General features: G+C 42.0%; 1 protein-coding gene across 1 annotated transcript in view; it reads right to left on the bottom strand.

The window, feature by feature from the left end:
• LOC115478342 (ephrin type-B receptor 1-like) overlaps positions 1 to 26162 on the bottom strand; it is a 421749-nt gene that overhangs the window by 125928 nt on the left and 269659 nt on the right. Inside the window, 1 exon segment of the mRNA XM_030215646.1 lies at positions 3423 to 3547. Within this exon segment, the coding sequence (XP_030071506.1) occupies positions 3423 to 3547 (125 nt within the window).

The following is a 26162-nucleotide window of genomic DNA, read 5'->3' as shown; positions in this document are numbered from 1 at the left end:
TCCACAGGTTCTCTGGATGGGTATCTGCATTCACTTCTCACCATGAAGATCCTCAGACTCTCTGGCACTCAGATAAGGGTTCTTTTTTATCCTTTTAAACTACGGATATTCTCCACTTTACTGTTGGATTGTGTTATTTACAGTGTAATGGCAGAAACACAGAAATGCTGGGCACAGGGCTTTTACTGTTTGGCCCTCCCAACCCACTGAAGGGGCTCAGAAAGGAAGCAGGCTTACTCCTTTCTCAGCTTACTACTTTCTGATTCATTTTCTCAGGGACTCTGACAACACCCTAGACTACACCTCTGTGTCCACTCTGTAAGAGAAGTGCCATAGAAAATGGTTTACACACTACTCTATAAATCACCACATTTCCTCTGTTGGAAGGATCACAGAGCTTGTTTCTTTACACATAAATATTTACCCTTTTTTTACTGATATTTAAAAAGTCATTCCCCCCCCCCTATCCAGAAATGAATACTACTGTGCAGTCTATGGAACTGATTCTCAAACTGGAGGATGTGAAATGTTTGATTATTATAACTTTAATTGCAGTACCATCGTGACATTTACCATTTGGGGGTGATCTAAAAATATTACAGAAAAGAAGGAATGGACACAGCCTAAAATATTGTAAAAACACAAACGTACTACATGAGAGAAGGCTCATCCAAGAATACCTTCTGTTCCAGTACACCATAGACTTCAGCAGATCTGCAACTTCCTCTTTGTAGGTAAATCTCCTTCATACTTCTACTTTATTTTTTTTTTTATTTCAGTCACTCTTTTTTTTCCTCTACTACCTCCCCTGAGAAGCTGTTACATGCATCTACCACCCTTTCTGTGAACAAGTATTTAAAGCCTCCTACTTTACCTTTGTTTCTTTGGGATTCCCCTGTACAATCTGTGAGTTCTTTTAAGTACCTGGGGATTATCTTTTAAGTACCTGGGGATTATGTTTGACTCAAGGTTATCTTTTAATGATCAGGTATACTGATCATTAAAAGCAGATGGGCTTTTTAGTCCTTAGCTAACTTCATACAGTCCAGTATCTGTTTGATTCTGAGGCCTTACATACTCCTTTGATGGCTCTTATTTTTTCATGATTAGATTACTGCAACATCATTTATGCCAGTATTCCATTATATCAGATTAAGCATTTATAATAATTGCAAAATATAGCAGCTAGACTTCTCTGTAGTTATCTGGGTCCTAAGCTCTGGAACTCTCTCCTTCTCTTACAGTTGGCATGTCCCTCCAGTTATTTCAGGCTCCTCTCAAAACTTTTCTTTTCTCAGCCTCCTTTAACTACTCCAGTGTAGTCTCTTTAGGGTCCTTTTACTAAGGTTGCCAAAAAGTGGCCTGCGCTGGTGTAGACATGTGTATTGGATCAAAACTACTGAACTAAACAGGAGTCTGTCTCCCTTTTCATATATGGGTGAAAATCTAGACAGTAGGGAGATCTTAGAAATAAAGCATACTAAGTCTGAGTTTAAACAGAGGAAAGGCCTCGAGAAGCCCCTGGCAAAAAAGCAAAGCTCAAGGGGCTGGACATCTTCATCATCGGCCAGAAAACCTCTGTAATACTATTATGGATTCAATTACTTCACTTGATATAGCAAGAATTACACCAGATTTTACTTAACTTAATCAGGTGTTTTATCATGCGGGTTCTTCATACACCTTGACCACGACCAACGATGGCCGCCGTTTCGTAAACCTGCCTCAGGGTACAGTGGTCCGCGTATATTCTGAAAGTGAAGTAATTGAATCCATAATAGCATTACAGAGGTTTTCTGGCCAATGATGAAGAATCCAGCCTCTTGAGCTTTGCTTTTTTGCCAGGGGCTTCTCGATGCCTTTCCTTTGTTTAAACTCAGACTTAGTATGCTTTATTTCTGAGATCTCCCTACTGTCTAGATTTTCACCTGGACATGTGTATTGGGCGCACGCAGGTTCATTTTTCAGTGCACCTTTTTTTTGGCCAAAAATGAACGTATGGCAAAATGAAAATTGGCGTGCGTCCATTTTGGGCCTGAGACCTTACCATTACCCATTGACTTAGCGGTAAGGTCTCACGCATTAACTTGGGTGGTAATCGTCAGCGTGCGTACAATGCTGATTACCAACTGGTTAGCGGCACGTGCTAGAAATTTTCCGGCGTGCGTAGTGGGCACACGTACAAAATAAAATTACCACCCAGGCCACACAGTAGCTGGGTGGTAGTTCCAAACTGGCGTGTGTTGGGTGCGTGTAGGCATCTACGCAGCTTAGTAAAAGGGCCCCTTTGTCCCCTACATTCCACCCCTCCCCCTCAGCAGAGGAGCTCAAATTTTTATAGTATTGCAAACCGCTTAGTCACCTGTTAGGATCAATTTGCGGTATATCAAGTACCTAGAAAGGATAAATAAATAAATAAATATAATCATATCACTCCCATTCTTAAGAAACTGCATTGGCTTCCACTTCACTTTGTTTTCAATATAAGGTCCTTACCCTAATCCATCAAGCACTTTATGAAGGTATTGTCCCATGTTTGTCTGACTTGATGTTTTTTTCCATGTGTTTCAGGATACTCTCTCCACTCTAACTTTGAACAGTGTTTAATTCTCCCTCCAACATCTTGGGCGCATCTTGAATCTACGTGCCAATCAGTTTTCTTATTCATTGCTCCCTTATAGTAGAATGATTTACGTATATCTTTTTGTAAGGAATTATCACTGAAGAAATTTAAAACTTTATTAAAACCCCATTTTTTGTTCATGCTTTTGAAATATAGTTATAGGAAGGAAAGGGGGTTCTTTGAGAGCCAGCTGCTCCATGTGTACGTAAGTTTCTAGTATGGTTCTTCTCTGGTATGAATGGACTCTTTCCTATCATATTGATGGCATTCTGATTTCAGTCTTTTAACTATGTTGTTATTGTACTGTATACCACCTTGAGCTATATCTTCAGAAAAGGCAGTATAGTAAGTTTTAATTAATCATAAACATATTTACTAATGTTACTCTTGTGTCTACTTTGAGTCTCAAACTATAAAGCCTATGGGACACATATACAGATTCTATGGCTGATTTTTGTCCTGCACAACAGCAGCCTGAAGTGTCTATTCACATAAGTACTAGTACAGGTTTCTTGTGGCCTATCTGGGATCTCTCTGGCTGTTTATATTTTCACCAGATAACACTTTGATAAAAAGTATTCCAATTTTCCACAAATGTGCTAATTTTTTATGACATAACCAATCCCAGGGACAGTGCTATTTAAAGCTGTGTAGGATAACCTTAAATTTGACTTTTAACTTGCCCATGATGAATGATTTTCCTTAATAAATTTGCTCAATTTTGCCCCAATGAATTTATTTAGTAAGCAGGTTATCTTAAACTCTCACCCCATCTCTGATCTCCAGTTCTGGAGCTTACCTTCTCATAGTAACGGATCTCATAATCCAGGATAATGCCATTCGGTTGGTCTGGCTGTGGCCATGAAAACGTGATGCTTTTCATGGTGGCGCTCACCTGGTGCATGATAGGAACTGTAGAAGGAGCTGCAGAGAATGTAAGGGGAAAAAATTGCACATTAGTGAAATTTCACTTGAAGGTTGAGAAAGATGAGGAGCAAAGGGGAGGGCGAGAGAGACAGAGAGAGACTAGACCAGAAGAGAGGGGGAGACGCTGGACCAACAGAGGCAGAGATGCTAGACCCTGGGGGAGGGGGTCAAGGGAGAGGTACAGAAGGAAGGGAAAAGAGAAGGAAGAAACTAGACATAGGGAGGAGGAGGGGGAGGGACACAGAGATGAGGTGCTGGGCATGGAGGGAGCATAGAGATAGGGACAGAGAGGCTTGATGCTGGACACAAGGGGAAGGATAGGGACACAGAGGGGGATGCTGGACAAAGTAAGATCATAAGAACATAAGAATAGCCATATTGGGTCAGACCAATGGTCCATCTAGCCCAGTATCCTGTTTCCAACAGTGGCCAAGTAAAGTCACAAATACCTGGCAGAAACACAATTAGTAGCAACAATCCATGCTACCAATCCCAGGGCAAGCAGTGGCTTCCACCATGTCCAACTAAAAACAGACTACGGACTTTTCCTCCAGGAATTTGTCCAAACCTTTTTAAAACCCGGATATGCTTACCACCATTACCATATCCTCCAGTAGCAAGTTCCAGAGCTTAACTATTCTTTGAGTGAAAAAATATTTTCTCCTATTTGTTTTAAAAGTATGTCCATGTAATTTCATTGAGTGTCCCCTAATCTTTGTACTTTTTTAAAGAGTGAAAAATCAATTCACTTCCCATTCTACACCACTCAGGATTTTATAGACCTTAATCATATCCCCCCCTCGGCCGTTTCTTTCCCAAGCTAAAGAGCCCTAACCTCTTTAGCCTTTACTTATATGGGAGGAGTCCCAATCCCTTTATCATTGTGGTCGCTCTTCTTTGAACCTTTTCTAATTCCATTGTCTTTTTTGAAATATGGTTGATGTATGGTCTAAATACTTCAATAAAAATTGAAACATAAAAAAAAAAGAATTGAACACAATACTCAAGGTGAGGTCACACCATGGAGTGATACAGATGCATTATAATATTCTTCATCTTATTTTGCATCCCTTTCCTAATAATTCCTAGCAGCCTGTTTGCTTTTTTGGCCACTGTTGCATACTGGGTAGACGATTTCATGGTATTGTCGGGACACAGAGGAAAGATGCTGAATATGGAGAGAGGATAGAGACACTGTGAGGGCAATGCTGAAAATGAAGGGAAGATAGGAACAAGGACACAGAGGGAAAACACTAGACAAGACGATAGGGACGCAGAGGAAAAATTAATGGTGGACATGGAGAGAGAAGAAATGTCAAAAGGACAGGAGACCCTGTATAGAGAGTTAAGAAAAAAAAACAGAGAAAAGAAGAAAAAAGACACTGGGACCACAGCAATGCTCAGACAACAAAGGTAGAAAATATATTTTTTTCTACATTTATTAATTGTAATATGTCAGCTTTGGGAAAAGTGCATCTCTGACATCTTGCATTTCAGTTTTTGTTATTATGACAGGTTTTCTGTATAGGTCTGGAATGTGATTGCTTTTTGCAGGGTTTGTGATTGCAGGGTTTGTTTAATGGAACTCTGAAGGGATTCCTCCTCCTCCCACCCCCTTCCTTACCCCTGGACCCCACTAACTTGGGAGAGTTGGTGTTAATTTTTCCTCTTGGGGTCTATTCATCCCTAGCTGTGCCAGTGGTTCAGAATATATCCATTAGGCTACTTTTCAATAAAAGAAAGTATAATTATGTTACTCCACTTCTTCAACCAAACACTGACTGCTGGTCTGCTACTGAATCCCATTAAAAATTTTGATCAATGCTCATCAGGTTTTTTATTCTGGTCTTCTTTTTTTTTTTCTCTTGAGTATGCTTATTCCTTACTCTCCTTTATGAACCTTCCTTTCATCTTGGCATAATCTGACCGCATTATCTGCATATTCAGCACCATTCCTTCTCACCATAATGAACATCTTGAAGACCCTTGTAGCTTGTTTTAGTGTTACAGCCCCAACTCTTTGTAATGACTTGCCTCTTTATATAAGATCTGAATGCTACTTCAAGAAATCTAAATCTCAGATATGCCACTGACACCATACTGTTTGATGATCACTGGTGATCAGGTGGCTGCATTCATGTACATCAGAAATGATCCTCTGTTTACAAGTAGTAGATCCAGTTATTTCTCCTTTCCTTGTGAATTTAACTATCATTAAGGGAAAGGGGAAGGGAAATGAGACTTGATATACCACCTTTCTGAGGTTTTTTGCAACTACATTCAAAGCAGTTTTCATATATTCAGGTACTTATTTTGTACCAGAGTCACAAGGAGCTGCAGTGGGAATTGAACTCAGTTCCCCAGGATCAAAGTCCACTGCACTAACCACTAGGCTACTCCTCCAGAAGAACTCCATAAAAGGAATTGAGGATCCCTCTATGTTGGATTCTGCATTTTGTCTTTCCATGGTAATTCACATTTCCCCATGACCCCTACATTTCAGCTGCTTTGATACTGGTTTGTACATAGAGTGCTACAGCTTCCACTACCTTTCTAGTACAAACTATCAGTCGCTTTGGCCTTCTACCATTCAAGAAACTCACTGAATCATACCTCCATGATAGCAAAAATATCTTCATCAATTGATTTCCATGTCCTACCCCCTTCTCTAGCCTTCTCCCATTCAAGAAACTCACTGAACCATGTTTCCATGATAGTAAAAATATCCTCTATCAATTGGTTTCCAGGTCCTACTCCCTTCTCTAGGTTAAACAATTAAATGCTATGTTATAGAGATGTGCACTAGAGAAACAGGACAGAGACAGGACTGGCTAGGCCATGTTTAGTAATAGATTTCTGAACAGCTCAGCCTTTCTCTGCCTTAGACAGCTGACAGCATTGGTATTCTTCTCGGCCTGAGGCATTCGACTGCAGGAAGCCACAGGCACACAATTCCAGCAGCTGGAAGTAGCTGCTGTTTATTCCATCCAACATGAGATGTTTACTGTCCCGCATACCGCGCTGATGCTGCCTTTGTTTACCCAGCAATCTAATCCGCCTTTTTTTGTTTTTCCCCATCCGTTATGAGAAGATGTTAATTTTCTAAAATTAAGCACTTAACTTGATTGCTGTTTTGTTAATTGCTACTTTCAGAGCACTGGGGCCTCTGCGTGAGCAACATGGATAATGCAGCAATATGAAAGCCATTTCGCTCTGGCATGCAGCTGGAGGGCAACACTTCTAGAGCCATCATCCCTCTGGCACACACATATATGCACGCATATATGTACACATGTTCATATGATATATACTGACTCAAAATATATACAGATATGCACATACATACAAGACTGAGCATCCCTGCAGAGGCTTTCATTAAATAGATGTATTGTTTTACTCACAACATTCTGAACTGAAAACTACCAGGAAGGTGAATGTCTACAATGAAATATGTCAATGAAATGTATGTTTAATTGAAAAGGAAAATGCTGAGTAAGCATTGGGCATCCAAGTTCTCATGAAGGAGAAGGCTGAAGGAGAAAACGTCTCTTGCTTTGCTGGAGGATCCTGCAGTTAATTACTAAAGAAATGGGAATGATCTCATACTTGCACATACACAGATAAAGCACTACCCATACATGCATATATGAGGCATGTAAACAAAGATCGAAGGAAGGAAGGAAGACACAGGGGCAGGCTGAAAGCTGCCTGTTGTTCATGCTGCTGCCGCTGCTGGCAATGAAGGTAAAGCGTAGAGGATCATGGTAGAAAAGGGAAGGAGAGGGGAAGGAGAGATGTTGGACTCACAGGATGAGAAGGTTTAACCTTAAGACCAGATGAAGCACTGGCGGTGACATCAGAGATGGGGATTCTGGTGCCCTTTATCACCCGGCACACTGAGCCAGTGCCTTACCTGGTCCAAGGATTAAACCAGCCCTACTGACACTCCCTCATACTGTGTTTTCCCCCTTCCAAGCATCCACCCATCTACTTTCTTCTTCAATATTCATTTATCCTGTTCTTCTTCCTTTTTACCACATCATCCATCCCTTTATATTTTCCCCTGTATATGCCTTTGCTTCTCACTCCTCCATCCCTAGCCCCAGTAGCTCCACATTTTCCAAGCCCCAGCATCATTTTCATTAGGGTTATCATATGTCTGGTTTTCCCCGGACTTGTCCTCTTTTTGGAGGCATCGCAGGACGTCTGAGCTGCTTTATTCAGCCTGCCCATTTGTCCATGTTTGAAGGCGAGCCTCGGGGTGCCCTCCTCCCCTCACGTGCCTTCTCATCACGCCCTGGTAGTCTAGTGGCCTCTTCGAGTCTGCCACAGACCCGCTCACTGCCGGCGCCTTTTCAAAATGGATGCCGAGACTTCAAGCACCATGGTGGCCTCGCAAGACTTCCACAGAAATCTTGTGAGGTCACCGCTGGAAGTCTCAGCAGCCATTTTGAAGCGGTGCCGGCAGCAAGTGGGTACATGGCTGCGCCGGGCAGGAAAGAGTGCGATTCTTTCCTGCCTTGAAGACTCGAAGAGGCCACTAGACCACCAGGGTGTGATAAGGTACGGGAGGGGAGGTGGATGAAGTCGTGTGGGTGTGTGGGGAGCTGTAAAAAAAAGGTGGGTGGAGGGATGCTGGAAAAAAGATTGGGGGGGGAGGGAAAAGGAGGAAATACAACAAATGAAGAAGGGGGTGGAGAGGAGAGGGGAGAAGAGGCAAAGGGGGATATGCTGCTCATGAATGGGAGGGAAAGAAAAGGGGGATATGCTCATGGATGTTTGCTGTTTTTTGAAATGTACATCTTTTCATTTTATATTTAGCAGAATATGGAAGAAAATGCATTTCCGTTACTTTATCAATATTTTCACTGCTTATAGAATCTGGTTTTCTTGGGGGGTGTCAAGGTGACTGTGCGGTGCAGGCATGATGGGGGTGGGGTAGGGGTGCAACGGGGGAATGACAAGGGCTAGGGTGGGGGCGTGGCAGAGGGTAGGGCTGCATTTTATTTTGTGCCCTCTTTTTTGCTGTGGCAAATATGGTAACCCTAATTCTTCAGCCCCCCATTCTTCCAGCCTCAGTATCATTTTCAGTCCCCCTATACCCATTCTCCTAGGCTCTGTATAACCTTCATGTCCCCAACCACACACACACACTCCACACATTTTCCTAGCCCCAGCATCACGTTCAGGAATTTTGTCAGATTCTGTTGGTTCTGTAGCAAAGGGAAAGGGAAATGGGACTTGATATACCGCCTTTCTGTGGTATTTTGCAACTACATTCAAAGCGGTTTACATATATACAGGTACTTATTTTGTACCTGGGGCAACTTAAAATGTAAGACCTGGCTTTTCCTGTTTATTTTGAGCTTCAACAATGTACAGATCCAAAGACAGATCCCTGTGAGCACCCACCTATGCACTCAACCTGAGGGCCACAGACTGTACCTCGTGGAACTAGCTGAGAAAAAAGAAAAACTGCTGCACCAGTCAAGAGTGCAGCCATCTGCTGGAGGCAGAGAATGATGGTAAGTTCCAGGGCTGTACCATTCCTTATACTGTGATGATATCAATGCAAAGTTCCAGGTTTTCTCTCTCCATCTGCTGGAAGATGGAATAACTCTGTGGTTCAGACTGGTCTGCCAGAGTACGGAAAACTCCATTAAATTCTCTCTTCTTTGCAAAACATGAAGCAAAGAATGTTATTGAGACTGCAGACGCTTATTCACTCAGCTTTGCATTTCATTTAACTGAGTAAAAACAGATATATTGGTTAAGTTAGAGATATATTGGTTAAGTTAGAGATATATGGCTTAAGTTAGAGATATATTGCTTAAGTTAGAGATGCTGATGCCTACCCTCCAATATAAAATAAAACCCATTAACCTCTGCCAGCCAAACTTAAACAAAAAAGTAAACTTTTCTGCTCAAAATTCGACAAACTTTTCATGTTGTGGCACAGTGAGATAACCTTATCTGCTGACAATGCTGAAGAAACCAATTTTACAGTTCCTGCAATATCATTAGTATCTCGCCTCCAGCCACACCCCGCATCAGCACACAGGCAAACTTCAGAACTGAATTACTTCAGGCCAAGATAGAAACCAACTAACCTGTGTCTGCTGACAAGAAAAAAATGAACTTGCATGCCATCCTTGGAATATAATGTCACCTTACCCTTAGGCTATTTATCTGCACGCGTATATAAATCAACAATTTTTTTTTTCTTTTTCTTATTTGGCTTACCAACCAGGGTTTCTTGAGAATCTATGGAATTTTATTTTTAAATTTATAATACAGGTGAAAGCTAGCATCCCACTTGAAAGGAATTTCATAGCACAACACAGGGAAAATTCATAAGGTGGAAAACAAGGATAGTTGGAGTATTTGTTTTTGGGAATACAGAGCTAGCTGTTGTTGAACCAATTAATTAAAAAGGCATGGAAGAGTCCTCAAGAATTGCTTGATACTGGCAGAGAATTTACAGAAGTGCTGTTCAAACTTCTTGCAGCCCATATTCATGGCCACAGCAATACCCACAACCCCATCGATATGCATCATAATGACACACTTATACAATGATTCCAAATGTGACATAAGTGACTCCATCTAGGATTGCGACCCACAGTTTGGGATGCATTGGTTTACAGCAATTAAAACTAGCAGATATGTAAACTCTTACTACTGTTGACCACACAGTTGTAAGCCAAAAGGGAAACCTTCACCAATATAAAATTTTGTATTAATTTTGAAAGGAAGAAACGACTTAGGAAGCTCTGTCTCATAAAATAGTAGAAAGTAAGCAATAAACCATCATTCATCAGAGAAACATCCCAAATAAGTCATTTTCTTACACTTTTCTGTAATTTATCAATTGTTTTTATATGAGCCTTATATCTTTTATGACAGCAGCAGCGACAAAACAGCAACTGATCTGAAAAGACATATCTCGATGTGGCTCTCCGTTTCACAAAATAGCTTCCTCAGGAGCTCCATTCCAGAACATGTAGCTCTTAACTGTTTTTTGTCTTTTATGTAAACTGCACTGAACCCTCAACAGGGGATATTAGTGGTATATAAGACCTGAACTGAATTAAATTGAAATATCAAGTGCTGCAATAGCCAACAAAGCGATCCTCACTCAGGGGGGGGATGCACCAAAGTCCTCGTTAGAGCCGTTCCGTACCGAATTCCATAACGAAGCGGTACGGAACGGCTATGCACGAAGGAAAGGGAATGCAAATGAGCTGCAGCTCACTTGCATTCTCTAACCCTTTGTAAAACCGTTGGAAAATCGGCACGTAGAGCATGCGCAGAGCAGCCAAGCATTATGCTGGCTGCTCTGCGCATGGCAAGGATGTCAGAAAAAAAAACAAACAAACACGTCCTTTATGGACGGCCTTGCCCCCCCCCCCCCCGCCCGAGATCCTTTATCAATGGCCTTGCCCCTCCCGCCCGAGGTCACCGCTGCTCCCCGCTCCCCCCTGCATTAAAATCATAACTTTAGGCAGCCCGGCCCCCTCCCTCCCTCCCTCTCTTTCTCCTCCTTCTTTTGAAATGACAGCTCCACCTCCCGCCATCCTCCGCCCCCATGCCCCACTTTCACCGTCCCCCCCTGAGGTCATCGTCGCCACATCCCCCTCCACCAGGCCCCCCTCCATCTGATACCAGGCCCTCACAGCGCCTCTCACCTCTGTGTGAAGGCGCTGCACGAGCAAGAGCAGCTGATCACCTCTTCAGATGTCCCTCCTTTCCTCCTGGGCCCGCCCTCGTCTGACATAAGTAACCTTACGTCAGGGGGGGTGGAGGATAGTGGGAGCTATCATTTCAAAGAAAGAAGGAGAAAGAGAGGAAGAGAGGAAGGGAGGGGGGCCGGGGCTGCCTAAAGTTATGATTTTAATGCAGGGGGCAGCAGGGAGCAGTGGCGACCTCGGGCGGGGGGGCAAGGCCGTCAATAAAGGATGCTCCTGACGAGCGTTTTTGCCCCCTCCCGATTTTTTTTTTTACATTTACGTTTTGGAAGCCGGGCAGCCCCAACGAGAGGTACAGACCTCTCGTTAGCTTTCCCGGAGTTTTCCAGCATTAGGGCAAGCGGAAAACCTTAATGCATCTCATTTCAATAGGGTTTCTACACAATTTGCTCATCTGCATTCCGTTTTCGTTTGCTGCTACCGTCGTCGGAAATTGGGCTTTAGTGCATGCCAGAGTAATCTACTTGTTCGTTAAAGGCTCATTAAATGCTCGTTAAAGGTTCATTTAGTTTAGTACATCTTGCCCTCAGAATGATTCTTTGCTCATCAGAGTGGTTATTGGTAACTCTTAATAATGTGACATTGTGATATTTGGGAAATTTGTTTTCTGAAATTAGGTGGCAGTGATTTCTGACAGGTTCCATTCTAATAAGCTGTGATAGCTAAGGGAAGAGGGTGGAAAGGGTTGCTGTAAGGGATCTGAACTTGGATTTTCAGTCTGTTACGTAAGGAAACTTGTAAGGTAACAGAACACAGGAGAGAGTTTTTTTTAACCAAGAAGGTTTAGGTGGTGAGGTAGTCCTAGAGATCGATTCAGAAAGTAGACAAATTAATTCTGTTATAGGAGGATCAGTGACTGTGCCTGATGAGCTAGGATTGGGAGTGGTTAGTCAAAGCCAAGGGCTTTGGTTGATATATACAAGCATTGATGAAAGTCAATTTTTGGTTGGTTATTTCTAAATTGAAATCTACATCATAAGAACATAAGTAATACCATACTGGGACAGACTGAAGGTCCGTCAAGCCCAGTATCCTGTTTCCAAAAGAGGCCAATCCAGGTTACAAGTACCTGGCAAGATCCCAAACCAGTACAATACTTGCTTATCCTATAAATAAGCAGTGGATTTTCCCCAAGTCCATTTTAATAATGGCTTATGGACTTTTCTTTTAGGAAGTTATCCAAACCTTGTTTAAACCTGGCTAAGCTAACTGCTTTTACTACATTCTCTGGCAATGAATTCCAAAGTTTAATTACACGTTGAGTGAAGAAATATTTTCATTTTAAATTTACTACTTTGTAGCTTCATTGCATACCCCCTAGTCCTAGTATTTTTGGAAAGTGTAAACAAGCAATTCACGTCTACCCGTTCTACTCCACTCATTATTTTATAGACCTCTATCATATCTCCCCTCAGCTGTCTTTTCTCCAAGCTGAAGAGCCCTAGTCACTTTAGCCTGTCCTCATAGGGAAGACGTCCCATCCCCTTTATCATTTTCGTCGCCCTTCTCTGAACCTATTCTAATTCCACCATGTCTTTTTTGAGATGCGGTGATCAAGATGCAGTCACACCATGGAGCAATACAAAGGCATTATAACATCCTCATTTTTATTTTCCATTCCTTTCCTAATACAGCCTAACACTCTATTTGTTTTCTTAGGCACCGCTGCATACTGAGCAGAGGGTTTCAACATATCATCAACGATGATGCCTAGATCCCTTCCCTGGTCGGTGACTCCTAATGTGGAACCTTGCATTATGTAGCTATAGATGGTATTTTTGAACAGCACCCATGATTGATATTGTGATACCTATCCTTCAATCTTACTGAAGGAAATGAAGGAAGGTTTGATAGTAGATCAACATCCATTGTGAATACTTCATTGGACTAGAGTATTCTTTTGGATTCATTTAAAAGAGCAGTTATCAAACCTATTTTGAAAAAGTTACCTTTAGATTGTAGTGTGATCAGTTGTCAGTCTCCAGCTTGAGTAAAGTAAAGTTTCAGTAATTTTCATTCAGAGTTCCAGTACTTGCACAGTATGGAAAACTTGTGGTTTCTTTAGTGGATGATATGTGTGGAATAATGGACAAAAGGGAAAACAGTTATTGCTCTTCTGGATTTAGAAGCTGCATTTTATACAGTAGAGCATGTTGACATGCTATCAAAGGTCATGCTCTACTGTATAAAATGCAGCTGCTAAATCCAGAAGAGCAATAATTACGTTTTCCCTTTTGTGTTAGACAAGGTAGTTCTTCAATGGTTTGTGTCTTTTATGGAAAATCACCAACCATGGATGTGATTGTGACCAAGAGTATTTTTGTAATTGGTCATACATAAAAGCCACATAAATATTTTAGACAAAACTGGAAAGTCAAGGGATCAGAGGTTATTTAATTGCTCAATGAACCTGTGTTGAGATGTCACCCAGGGAACTAGGGAAGTAGCAAAGGGCTGCAGCTCCCCAAGCTTCAGGGAACAGAAGAACATTTGTATTTTCTTCTTTTTTTTACATTTTTTTATTTATAATATTAGAAAAACATCTCACAAACAATGAAAGGCAAAGATAAATCACAAACCAGTATAATATAATATAGAAAAGAAGAGAGGGGGAGGAACCTAAGGAAACAATGCCATCTTGGATTATCTCATGTTCACAATCAAGGAGATCCAATCATTTTATACCAAGAAGGTAAATCATTCTTGATGGATGTGGACATGGAGTGAGGCTGTGTGTGGCTACTGGGATCTGGATATCTGGCCATTTTAACTCCTAAGCAGTCATCTTTCAGCCCACTACCAAACCACAATAAAAATTTGATAAAGAAAAGAAAAAGAATACAGTGCAATCCACTTAAGTGCAAGGGTCTGGGACCAAAGAAATACATGCAGTTAACCGGAGCATGCACTTAACCGTTCTGACCCAAAAAAGAAGCTGGACATCTGATAAACAAATGTACAGTACTGTTTATTATACATACAGTATACAGTCTCTGTTAACTGACGTTAGGCTTACTTGAAATAATCAGTTATAGTCCTCTGTACACTCTTGTATCTGTGAACTGTCATAGCACTGACATCCAGTGTCCTCCAGATAGGCCTGCACGGTGTTGAGACTCTCCAGTGCTCTTGAAAAAGTGACAGGAGGTTGTTGAATTTTGTCAGCATGTGCCTCGCTGCTCATTTCATCATCAGCCATTGCCTGCGTGTAGGCGCATATCTGGACATCAGTGCTGTCATCAGCTGTTTGTAGATCGTAATCAACAGCTACGATGTGATGAAACTCCTCTTCAGTAACACCGGCTGGAATGTCAATAGCCTGTTCATCTGATGCGTTTGCAACAGCTGCATCTGTTTCGTCCCTCTCCACATCCTTAACAAAGCTTGCCTGCTTGTAGCAGTTCACAATGGCTGCCTGTGTAACATGATTCCAGGCTTCTTTCTGCATATGTAGGGAATCCAACAGTGATAGATTATGAGCCAGTTCAACAGCATGTTTATCCTTGCCAGTCTGGTCATCCATAACGCTCATCAGACGACGTAGCACAAGAGCCCGATAATGTTGTTTGAAATTGGCTATTATGCCCTGATCCATAGGTTGGATCAGTGAAGTAGTGTTTGGTGGCAGGAAGACCACCTTGACGTTAGACAGCCTGACATCATCACTGTGTACAGCATAATTATCACAAAGCAACAAAATCTGACGCTTTTGTGCCCGCATTCTAGTGTCTAACTTCTTTAGCCACTGCTTCCAAATTTCCCCAATCATCCATGAATTTGCGTTAGCCTCATATGACACAGGAAGTCGGTTAACATTTTTGAAGCAACGGGGCTGTTTGCTCTTTCCAATGACGAGTGCTTCCAACTTCTCACTCCCATCCATATTGCAGCAAAGGAGGATCATCAGTCGGTCCTTCGACGTTTTACTTCTGTGACTGTTTTACTTCTGTGACTGTTCTCTTGTGCTTGACTGCTTAAATATTTTAAATTTAAATGCTTTACTTTTTGTCTATTAGATTGTAAGCTCTTTGAGCAGGGACTGTCTTTCTTCTGTGTTTGTACAGCGCTGCGTACACTTTGTAGCGCTCTAGAAATGTTAAATAGTAGTAGTAGTAGTAGTACTTCCTGTAGTTTCAGCTTGTTTGAATGCAAGTGTTCCATCAGGAATCGCTCGCCAGTAGAGACCGTTTTCATCAGCATTGAAAATGTCACGAGGTGCAAACTCGTTCAAGATGGTAGGAAGAACTGAAGCAACCCAATTTTCAGCACCAAAGTCATCAGCGTCTTGCTTTTCACCATGCTGTTTCTTGAATTTTATGTTGTTCCTCTCCTTCCATCTTTCCAACCATCCCACACTGGCTTTGAATTCAGTTAGTCCAAGACTTTCAGCTAGCTGATTAGCTTTCTCCATAAGCAGTGGACCACTGACAGGAAACTGTCTGCTCCTGACTTGAGAAAACCACCGAAGAAGAGCATCTTCTACCTCCTCAGCTTTTCCCGCCCGTTTTCTTTTCCGGTGTGGATTTGTATTGTTTTGCCAGTCTTCCGGAAGCTGGTCTTTCTGCTTCAAGGTACGTGAAATTTGACTGGGATTGACACCATATTCTTTAGCAATAGATGCTTGACTTTGTTTGTTTTCTAATTTTTTAAGAACTTCTATTTGTTCAGCCAGTGTACACTCTAACAACATTCTTTCGCTTATTCTGCCTGTGGCAGTTAACCGAGATTTCAAATTTACTGCCCCTTTGTCACACGCCAATTGGCTTCCATATTCCCTCCCTCCCTCCCTCCCACGTTCAGGGTCCCTCCCTCCCACTCCCACGTTCAGGCTGGCTCCCTCCCTCCCTCCCATGTTCAGGCTGGCTGGCTGGCTGGCTGGCTCCCTCCCTCCCACCCTCCGACGTTCAGGCTGCCTGCCTGCCTTTGTTTGTGGTCTGCTGCTTTTTGCAAAAGCTCACACTGGTCTGTCCTTGAGGGTAAGAAAGAAAGACTCAGGCGGGGGAGGGAGAAGGAGCCCTTCTTGCTTTTACAGTAGCCAGGAAGCGTGTTTTGGATGAGCGATGCTGTTTTAATTCCCTCCTCTTATAGACCTCTTTCTGACTCCGTCACACGGGGGACTAAAGGTACTTATTTCATATATCAGGTTCTGTATAGTTTCTCTAACCTCCATTGTCACCCAATCACAAGGGGGTGGCATTAGGAGCCGTAATTGAAAACTAATTCCCATAACTACTGCTTTCTGTTTTTCTGGATCTAGGTATATTCTGGGCCATTTATGTTCCCACATAAATCTTATTAAACATCTGTCTAAGTTTCTGCAAAGACTGAGTGTCACTTGTATTTGATCTACCTTGTAGGCTAAATGTAAGGTAAAGAGAAGATAGAATCAATAAAAATAGAGACAGAGATAGGTTTAGATAGATAGGTACATTTTATTTCTTACCCAAACACAAGTCTTCAAGTTGATACAAATACAGACATCAGATTCTGGGTTTATCTGCACAGCGCCCTGCCGTCTGAGAGAAGCGTTGGGGAGGAGTTCCAAACTAAGGCAAAATCTCCCCTCTTTTATACACAAACCTCTCCATAGAAGTGAATGGTGAGAAACCTTGCTCCTAATCTTTCTCACTTTCTGAGATCATACTTTCCCACGCGGTCTGCTGTCTGATGTGCCCACCTCCTTCCGTTCTCAGCTACTGCTAATTATCAACATGTTTTGGGAAGCGTTGAGATAACAGTTTCACATCTTCCGGCTGCAATACTTTTCATACCTTTCATACTTTTCATACCATCTCATGAACTCTGTATTACCTCTGTATCATTGTATACCAAAATTATAAGCTCCATTTTATTCATCTGATCTTTCATTACAGGTGCTATATTTGATTTAAAAGTTGTACCAGTTTGTATCAGGACTCATTGTTCAGACCTGCTTTTTTCAGATTCTCAAATATTAATTCACTTGCTTGCTGTTTGGCCTAGTCAGTATTTTTTTCAGTTGTTCTAGGCTGCATAGCTTTACCCATCACTATTCCAGTGGTAGATCTAAAGCCAGGCCATATATTAACAATGCGAATCGTTATGTCAGTGCTCCACCCTCGACGTCATCGCGTTGTGATGTGAGGGCGGGGCAGACACTCATGGAGGAACAGCGATCTACACAACTACAAATTTAGAATGTTTGGAGACTTGAGGCTTCATTAGAACGTTGGAGGTGCGTTTTATATAGAGAGATACGCTTAATGAGTAGTGTGTGTAAATTCTAATTAGTGCTTAACATCCAATTATCTGTGCTGATTGGCTTGTTAATCAATTGTGTTGTGTGCGCAAATCAGAATACGCTCAGATTTGCGTGTGTATCTCTAGTCGCACTATAAAGAATCTGGAGGCTAGTCCTGAAAAACAGTGATAACCACCTAACTTCTTTTCAAAGCCTTGCAAAAAGGATACAAATATATGTTACAAAACACTGATGATATGTCAGAACACTGGGGGACTCCTGACTTCAAGCTATGTCAATCAGAAATTTTAAACATTACCCTGTCCTTCAGCTTGGGCCTCTTATAAAAGCAATCAAATAATGCCAACATGCTAGGCGCAATGCACAGTGCATACAAACTCTGCAGAGGGACAGTATGGTTAATAAACATGGTTGAAATGTCAAAAAAGGCATGACCATCAGTATGACCACGAAGGATTACATTAATACAGATTATAAGAGAGTTTCAGTGCCACAAGAAGCTCGAAAACCAAACCGAAATTGATCAATCATCAATATGAATGATCATCTAAAATCCTGGCATGTAATATTACTGATGAAATTTTATCCAATCAATTATGTCTTATCCTGTTTTATTGACCTCAAGGAAACTGGAATGATGCTGCAGAAGAATTTTCAGATTTTGTATCAGACATCTGCACCAACTTTCAAAATATATTGTTAATAGGTGATATTAACCTTCATTTAGAAAAAAAACAGACAATATCAAAATGAAAGAACTGTCAGAATTTCTTGAATCATGGAGCTTCATAACTCCTAAAGGTACTTGTACACATAGCAAAGGTCACATATTTGACCTACTAGCTTATAACCTTATAAATCCCACTAATATCTATGTATCTGAGACAGAATGGGAGCCAATTTTATGGTCAGACTAAAGTTTAAAATAAACTGAAAAGAAGTTAACCACAACAAGACAGCTCACTACAACCCTACTTTATATAATACAAGAGGCAAAAATCAATATAGAACAATTTGGGTCCAAAGTTGACGAAAATCAATAAATTTCTATGCTACAGTCTAACAACTTCTTGGTAACTTAGGATGAACTCAGTAAAAATATATTAGATGATATAGCTCCTATTAAAACCAAATCTAGACCAAATAAAAAGCTAACTGGTTCAATCAAGACATTCTAAACATGAAGAGACTCTGCAAAAAATTAGGAAATAAATGGATGAAAACAAAAACCATAGAAAACAAAACACTATGGAATCAAGCAACTAGGGAGTACAAAAATAAAATGTAAAAAGCCAAAATTAAATACTTCAAAAAATTGATAGGAGGTGAACGCCCAAACACCAAAAACCTTTATGCATTGGTTAAAAACCTTATAAACACTTGGTAGATAACATCTTCAAATGAAAATACTCCTTCTGCATCATAACTAGCAATATATTTCGAGCAAAAAATATGCAAGCTTAGACAAAATGTAATCCATCTAACAGGCAAGCAAGACAATTGTCTAGAACCCAATATATTGTCCATTACTGCAGATCAAGTATGGTCCAATTTCTTACCTCAAACCTTTTATACAACCAAAACACTTCTACATAAATATTCTACCTCTCATTGCATCATAGACCCTTGTCCAAGCTACTTCCAAAGATCAGCTCCTGACTCCTTCATTGAGGGGCCCTTTTACTAATGGGTTGCCGTGTGGCAACCCAGAACTACTGCCGGCCCAACGCAGCCTCCAGTGGTAGTTCTGCCTTGAGTGTATGCCATTTCCAGCGCGGTGCTAACCCAGCGGTAATCGTGTGCTGCCCAGTTACCACCAGGCTACCATGGGAGCCCTTACTGTCACCTCAGTGGGTGGCGGAAAGTGCTCCCCGCCGCCCATTTTTGGGGGGGCTTTTTACCCGCTGCAATAAAAAGGGCCCTGGCACGTGGGAAAAATGGCCCCCACTGCTACTGAAGGGCCCTTTTTTACCGCAGCTTGGTAAAAGGACCCCTGAATGTCTAAGATCACATTTATCGTACTTAACCAAACATGACATCTTTCCTGAATCAAAAGATAACATCATGTTAACTCTCATGTTAACACAGCTATTGTTTTTCAGCGCTTTCGCAAAACAGAGGAGAACCACAGGATTTCACAGCCAGGACCTTGTTTTAGACACTCCTGTTGTTAAGCACTCTGCTATAACATTAGAGATTCATTAAGACCCCTGAGGCAGGCCTTCGGGCCAAAACACAGCCATGTCGGGTCATATTTTAGCTATTCCAATAAAGACTTCTTTGTTATCCTCCTTGGATCCATCTCACTGTTTTGTTTCATTGCTCACGGTAATGTGAGGATCGTTCCTCCTTTGTGTTTGTTTTAAATGCAGTTTGCAACATGACCTGATCCAGTGATGCTCCAACAATCTTTAATAAGAACATTTCAATACAAGCCTCAACAAGTTCAAATGAAAAAGAGTCAAATGCACACATGGAGGGGCATTTTCGAAAGGGATCTCCAAGTTACGATTTGGACATCCTTGCAAAATGGCAAAATCTAGGGGCGGGGAAACTCATATTTTCAAAACAAGATGGACGTCCATCTTTTGTTTCGAAAATACCGTCAGGAACGTGTTAGGAGGAGCCAGCATTTGTAGTGCACTTGTCCCCCTGACATGCCAGGACACCAACTGGGCACCCTAGGGGGCACTGCAGTGAACTTCAGAAACTACTCCTAGGAACACAGCTCCCTTACCTAGTGTGCTGAGCCCCACAAACCCTCCCCTTAAAACCCACTACCCACAACTGTGCACCACTACCAGAGCCCTTACGGGTGAAGGGGGCACCTAGATGTGGGTACAGTGGGTTTGTGGTGGGTTTTGGAGGGCTCGCTGTTTCTGCCACAAACATAACAGGTAGGGGGGAAGAGGCTGGATCCGCCTGTCTGAAGTGCACTGCACCCACGAAAACTGCTCCAGGGACCTGCATACTGCTGTGATGGACCTGAGTATGACATCTGAGACTGGCATATAGGCTGGCAAAAAATATTTTGAAAGATGTTTTTTGAGGGTGGGAGGGGGTTAGTGACCACTGGGGGAGTAAGGGGAGGTCATCCCCGATTCCCTCCAGTGGTCATCTGGTCATTTTGGGCACCTTTTTCTGCCTTAGTCGTAAGAAAAACAGGTCCGGGTGAAAATGTCCAAGTGCTCGTCAGGGACGTCCTTGTTTTTTCAATTATGGGTCAAGGACGTCCAAGTGTTAGGCACGCCCAAGTCCCGCCTTCGCTACACCTCTGACACACACCCTTGAACTTTGGCCATCCTTGCGACGGAGTGCAGTTGAAGACATCCTAGATCGAGCTTCGATTATACCAATTTGGACGTCCCTGGCAGAAAGACGTCCATCTTCCAATTTATGTCGAAAGATGGATGTCCTCTTTCGAAAATGAGTCCGAAAGTCATTTTTATGCATTTACCTCCTAATTCTGTAAAAGCTGACAGAAATTGTGTGCGCAAATTTGCACATGCAATTTAAATAGCAAGCTAATTAGCGTCAATAACTGGCTTTTTAACAAGCAATTATTGGCACTAATTAAATTTAATTCAACTTTACGCATGTAAATTTAGTTGTGGGATCCATGTCTAAATTTTACACGCAATTTGAAAAAGGGGGTGCAGAAATGGGAGGGTCATGGACGGAATGGGGACATTCCTAAAATTAGCGCACATTGTTACAGAATAACGGGAATATGCACCAAATGTAAGCACATATATTTGCACCATGTTTCATTTGGTGCAAAAGGTCATGCTTAAAGTTAGGCACAATTCCCGAGCATAAGCGTTATTCTACAAGCCATGCCTAACTTTAAGTGCGGTTTATAAAGTAGTGCTTTTTTACTACGCCTATTTCTTTGATGTCATATATTGACTCTAGCCCTTAACAGCTTGGATGTGAAAGACAGATGGCAATTAAAACATCTCATAAAGGAGGTACACTTTCCTGTAGATACTGATCTAAGGCAGAAGAGTACTACCAAAATTACCTACAATATTGTCCACCTTGTTTTGCCATATGATTGACAGTGATGTTGATTAATTGCTTTAGCCCTTTCTAGATGTATAATTTCACCATGAAATTATTGTGCCTCTAAATTACAACCAAACCTAGGAGTCTTTTTACAAGCTGCAGTAAAAAGTGCCCTGCGGTAGTGTGGGCCTGTGATTTTGGCACACGTTGGGCCATTTTTTAAAGCAGTTGGGAAAAAAGACTTTTTTAAATGGGGACAGTAAATGGCCATGTGCTATTTACTGCCTGAGCCTTTACCACAACCCACTGACCTAGCAGTAGCACACGCCAATGTGGCCACACTGCTGATTACCGCCAGGAATGGCCCCCCTGCCATGCGGTGCACTAACCGGGCGGTAGTGTCAATTTGATGAGAGCTTTGTAAAAGGGCCCCTTAGAGAGCTATTCACAACATGAACTGTCCAGAAGATCTTTCAATCAGTTATAAAGCTTCCTTAGTCTTACTGTTTTATAAAAACAGTACTACTTACCCTCTTAACCAAATTCAAGCAGGAATTAGCAATAGGTAAAGACATACTTTTACTACAATTTGACATGTCCAGCGCATTCGACATGGTCAATCATAACATACTACTAAGACTCCTTGACTACTTCGGAAGCAATGGAAACATACTCAAATGGATCAAGGGCTTCCTAACCACTAGAACCTATCAAGTGAAAGATAGCACAAACATATCATCACCTTGGCAACCAGACTGCGGAGTACCACAAGGATCACCACTATCACCGATCCTTTTCAACCTCATGATGACCCCACTAGCTAAGTCCTTAGCCAGCCAAGGCCTCAACCCATTCATATATGCAGATGACGTCACAATATATATCCCCTACAAACACAACCTGATAGAAATCACCAATAAAATCAAGCTTGGTCTGAACATCATGGACTCATGGGCAAACGCATTCCAACTAAAACTCAATACAGAAAAAACACATTGTCTCACAATCTCATCCCAATATAACATATATAAACCCACAAATATAAACATCTCCGGCCACACCCTTCCTATCACAGACAGTCTGAAAATCCTCAGAGTAACAATTGACTGGAACCTCTCACTAGAGAATCAAGCAAAATCCACCATAAAAAAAATGTTCCACACAATGTGGAAACTCAAGCGTGTGAGTCTTCCCGAGGGAAACTTTTCGCAACTTGATACAATCAATGGTACTGAGCCATGCAAACTACTGCAATGGAATCTATGCGGGCTGTAAAGAACAAATCATAAAGGAACTCTAGACCGCTCAAAACACAGCAGCCAGGCTTATATTTGGAAAATCGCGCTTTGAAAGTGCCAAACCCCTCCTATAAAAACTCCACTGGCTCCCAATCAAAGAACGTATTGCCTTCAAAATCTGCTCTATGGTCCACAAAATTATCTACAGCGAAGCCCCAGGATACATGAAAGACCTCATAGACCTGCCAACCAGAAACACAACAAAATCAGCTCGAACCTATCTTAATCTCCAGTACCCAAACAACAAAGGTCTCAAATACAAAACAATATATGCATCCAGCTTCTCCTATTTAAGTGCACAACTATGGAACGCACTTCCAAAAACAGTAAAGACAACATACGACTACCTAAAGTTCTGGAAAAAACTAAAAATGAACCTGTTCCAAAAGGCATACCCCACCAACCTAACGTAAGAACCAGAGAACCTGCTACACAACACCACCAAGAACTTAACGGACTCACCCTAATCTCCCTCCTCCTACCAAATGTTTCCTAATATAGCTAACGTATATGAACCATATTCTACCACAATCACACCTTGTACTTGTGCACACTATGTATTTGTTCAGACCGGAACCGGCTAACGCCGCTACGGTAATATGTAAGCCACATTGTGCCTGCAAATAGATGGGAAAATGTGGGATACAAATGTAACAAATAAAATAATAATAATAAAAAAATGACAATATTAATGGGATCAATATTCAGCCAACTTTGGTGAGCATTTTCCTGGTTGCCACAGGCATTATTCCTGGATATTCAATATTGAGCCATGTTCGGGCTTCGGCACTGAATATCTGTTTTTTTGTGGAGCCAGCTATAATAGCCAGTTAAGTCGATAATCAGAACATAACCAGGCATGGGTTGCCACATAAAGATAGGACTGTGTATTCGTGGTCCCATTTATGTGGTTACTCTGGCCAGTTAAGTGCTGACTATTGGCACTTAACCAGTCAAGTGCTGACTCCACCCCTAGAAAGCCCCCCCCCCAAAGAGCTGGTTTTCAGTGGAGATAACCAGTTAAGGGGCCCTTTTACTGAGGCGCGTAGGAGCCTACGCGCATCCAGCGTGCATCAATTTGGAACTACCGCCTGGTTACCACGTGCCCTGGGTGGTAATTCCATTATTTACACATGTCCAATACGCACAGTGGAAAATATTATTTTTCTACCGTATGGCGCAAACCAGGCGGTAATTGGCAGTGTACGCGCGCTGACGATTACCGCCCGGTTAATGCATGAGACCTTACCGCTAAGTGAATGGGTGGCGGTAAAGTCTCAGGCCCAAAATGGACACATGCCAATTTTTTATTTTGCCACACGTCCATTTTTGGCCAAAAAAAGGCCTTTTTTTTTGCAGGTGCGCTGAAAAATGGACCTGCGTGCATCCAAAACACGCGCCTACACTAGAACAGGGCATTGCACCTTAGTAAAATAACCCCTAAATGCCGCTGAAAATTAACAGCCCCAAACAAGCAATTTAACCAGTCAGCAGCCATTTCTGGCCTGTAAATTATTTAAAATATTGATCAGAATAATATTATAGCAAGTAACAATTTATAGCCAAAGTAATCAACACGCCACAACATCACAACTAGTTATACTGTAACTGTGCCTGATGATGAGCCTGTAAAAGAATAATGGTGTTATGATGACTTCAGTGATTACTGTCAACATTTTCATGTGGCATCCTGTAAGAGGTCAAATCTAAAAAAAACAGGTTTTTAAAGAGAGGAAACATAACTTCCACTGGAATCACACTGGGTTCTGTTTTATGCCATAGTAGTTGAAAAGACCAGAAGGTGAATTCAGGGCACTGAAATAGTGTTTGCCTTCAGACTTCAGAAGATCTTCAGAACATGTAATGAAAGAGATTTATCCCTGGAAACCAACATCATAAAAATGCATTATATCACTATCCAAACATGACAGGAAGAACTGGAAAGACCATCGGGTGTTAAAACCATAAACTCTTGCTTTTCTGTTTCTTTCTTCATATGAGTTCAAGGTACTAGGAATTTCTTATTTTCCTTACTTTTATTTCTTCCAGTTCTTTTTCCAGCCCAACCATTCAGCTCTCTTACTCTTCTGCTGGACTGTCTAGATAAGGATGGCTAGAGAGATTCAATAAACATGAACACAAAAATACATAGAATATAAACCATAAAAGTAAATAGAAAAATATGTTATCATGAAGCCTATTTCTTTTGTTTAAAGAGTTTAACTTTGTTTTTACCCATAGAAAAGGTGATTAAGACTTAATCACCTTTTCTATGGGTAAAAACAAGTTTATTTAAAAATTTCTACAACTAAGCGGAGTACATAAAAATACATAATAAAATCCACAGAACAAAAGAAAACTGCTCGAGCTTAGTCCATCACAGCGGTGTCAACCTCATGCTTTAACAAACAAGTGTGTTTTCAGACGTTTTTGAAACTGTTCTGTGCTCATACATAGCCTTAAATATCCAGGCAAATCATTCCATATTTGAGGACCTGCAGTTCATGTTGCAGCATATTTTACAACATTCTTTTTGTTATTTGCAAGTAACCTTGAGGTTTCGGAGCACAAGGACCTCAGCAGGTGATACACAGTAATTACATGTTTAAAATACCACGGGATAGATGCAGAGTACAAAACATGATGAATTAACAGTGCAATCTTATATTGCACTGGAGATGCCATCGGCAACCAGTGCAGTGATCGGAGTATTGGTGACACATGATCAAACCATGGCACCCCCTGCCAGTAACCTGATGCATTCTGGATAGTACAGAAATCTATCTGAGAAAGCACCAGACTGAACAACGGACCAGAAATCACCTCTAGACAACATAGGTTTCAACCCAGTGGCGTTCCTAGGGGGGCTGGCACCCGGGGCGGATTGCCGATGCGCCCCGCCCCCCCCCCCCCCGATGCAGCATGGACCCCCCCCCCCCGGCGAAAGGACACCCCCGTGAAGGACCCCCCCCGCCGGGTGCACGCCACCGGGGGGGAGGGGGTGCCACGCGCGCCTGTCCTCTGTTGTTCGATGCTTCTTCTCTGCCCTGGAACAGGAAGTAACCTGTTCCGGGGCAGAGAAGAAGCATGGAACAACGGAGGACAGGCACGCGTGGCACCCCCCCGGCGGCGTGCACCCGGGGCGGACCGCACCCACCGCCCCCCCTAGGAACGCCACTGTTTCAACCTCATCAACAGATGAAGCTGAAAGAACACAGGTTTTACCACATTCAAAATTTGATCCAGCACAGACAACCGAGAATCTAAAATCACACCAAGTACCCGCATTTTATTACTCACAGGTAATTTAACCTCAC

The sequence above is a fragment of the Microcaecilia unicolor genome, chromosome 10 (assembly GCF_901765095.1).
Source record: "Microcaecilia unicolor chromosome 10, aMicUni1.1, whole genome shotgun sequence".
Taxonomy (NCBI): domain Eukaryota; kingdom Metazoa; phylum Chordata; class Amphibia; order Gymnophiona; family Siphonopidae; genus Microcaecilia; species Microcaecilia unicolor.
This window is presented reverse-complemented; position numbering and strand designations above follow the sequence as displayed.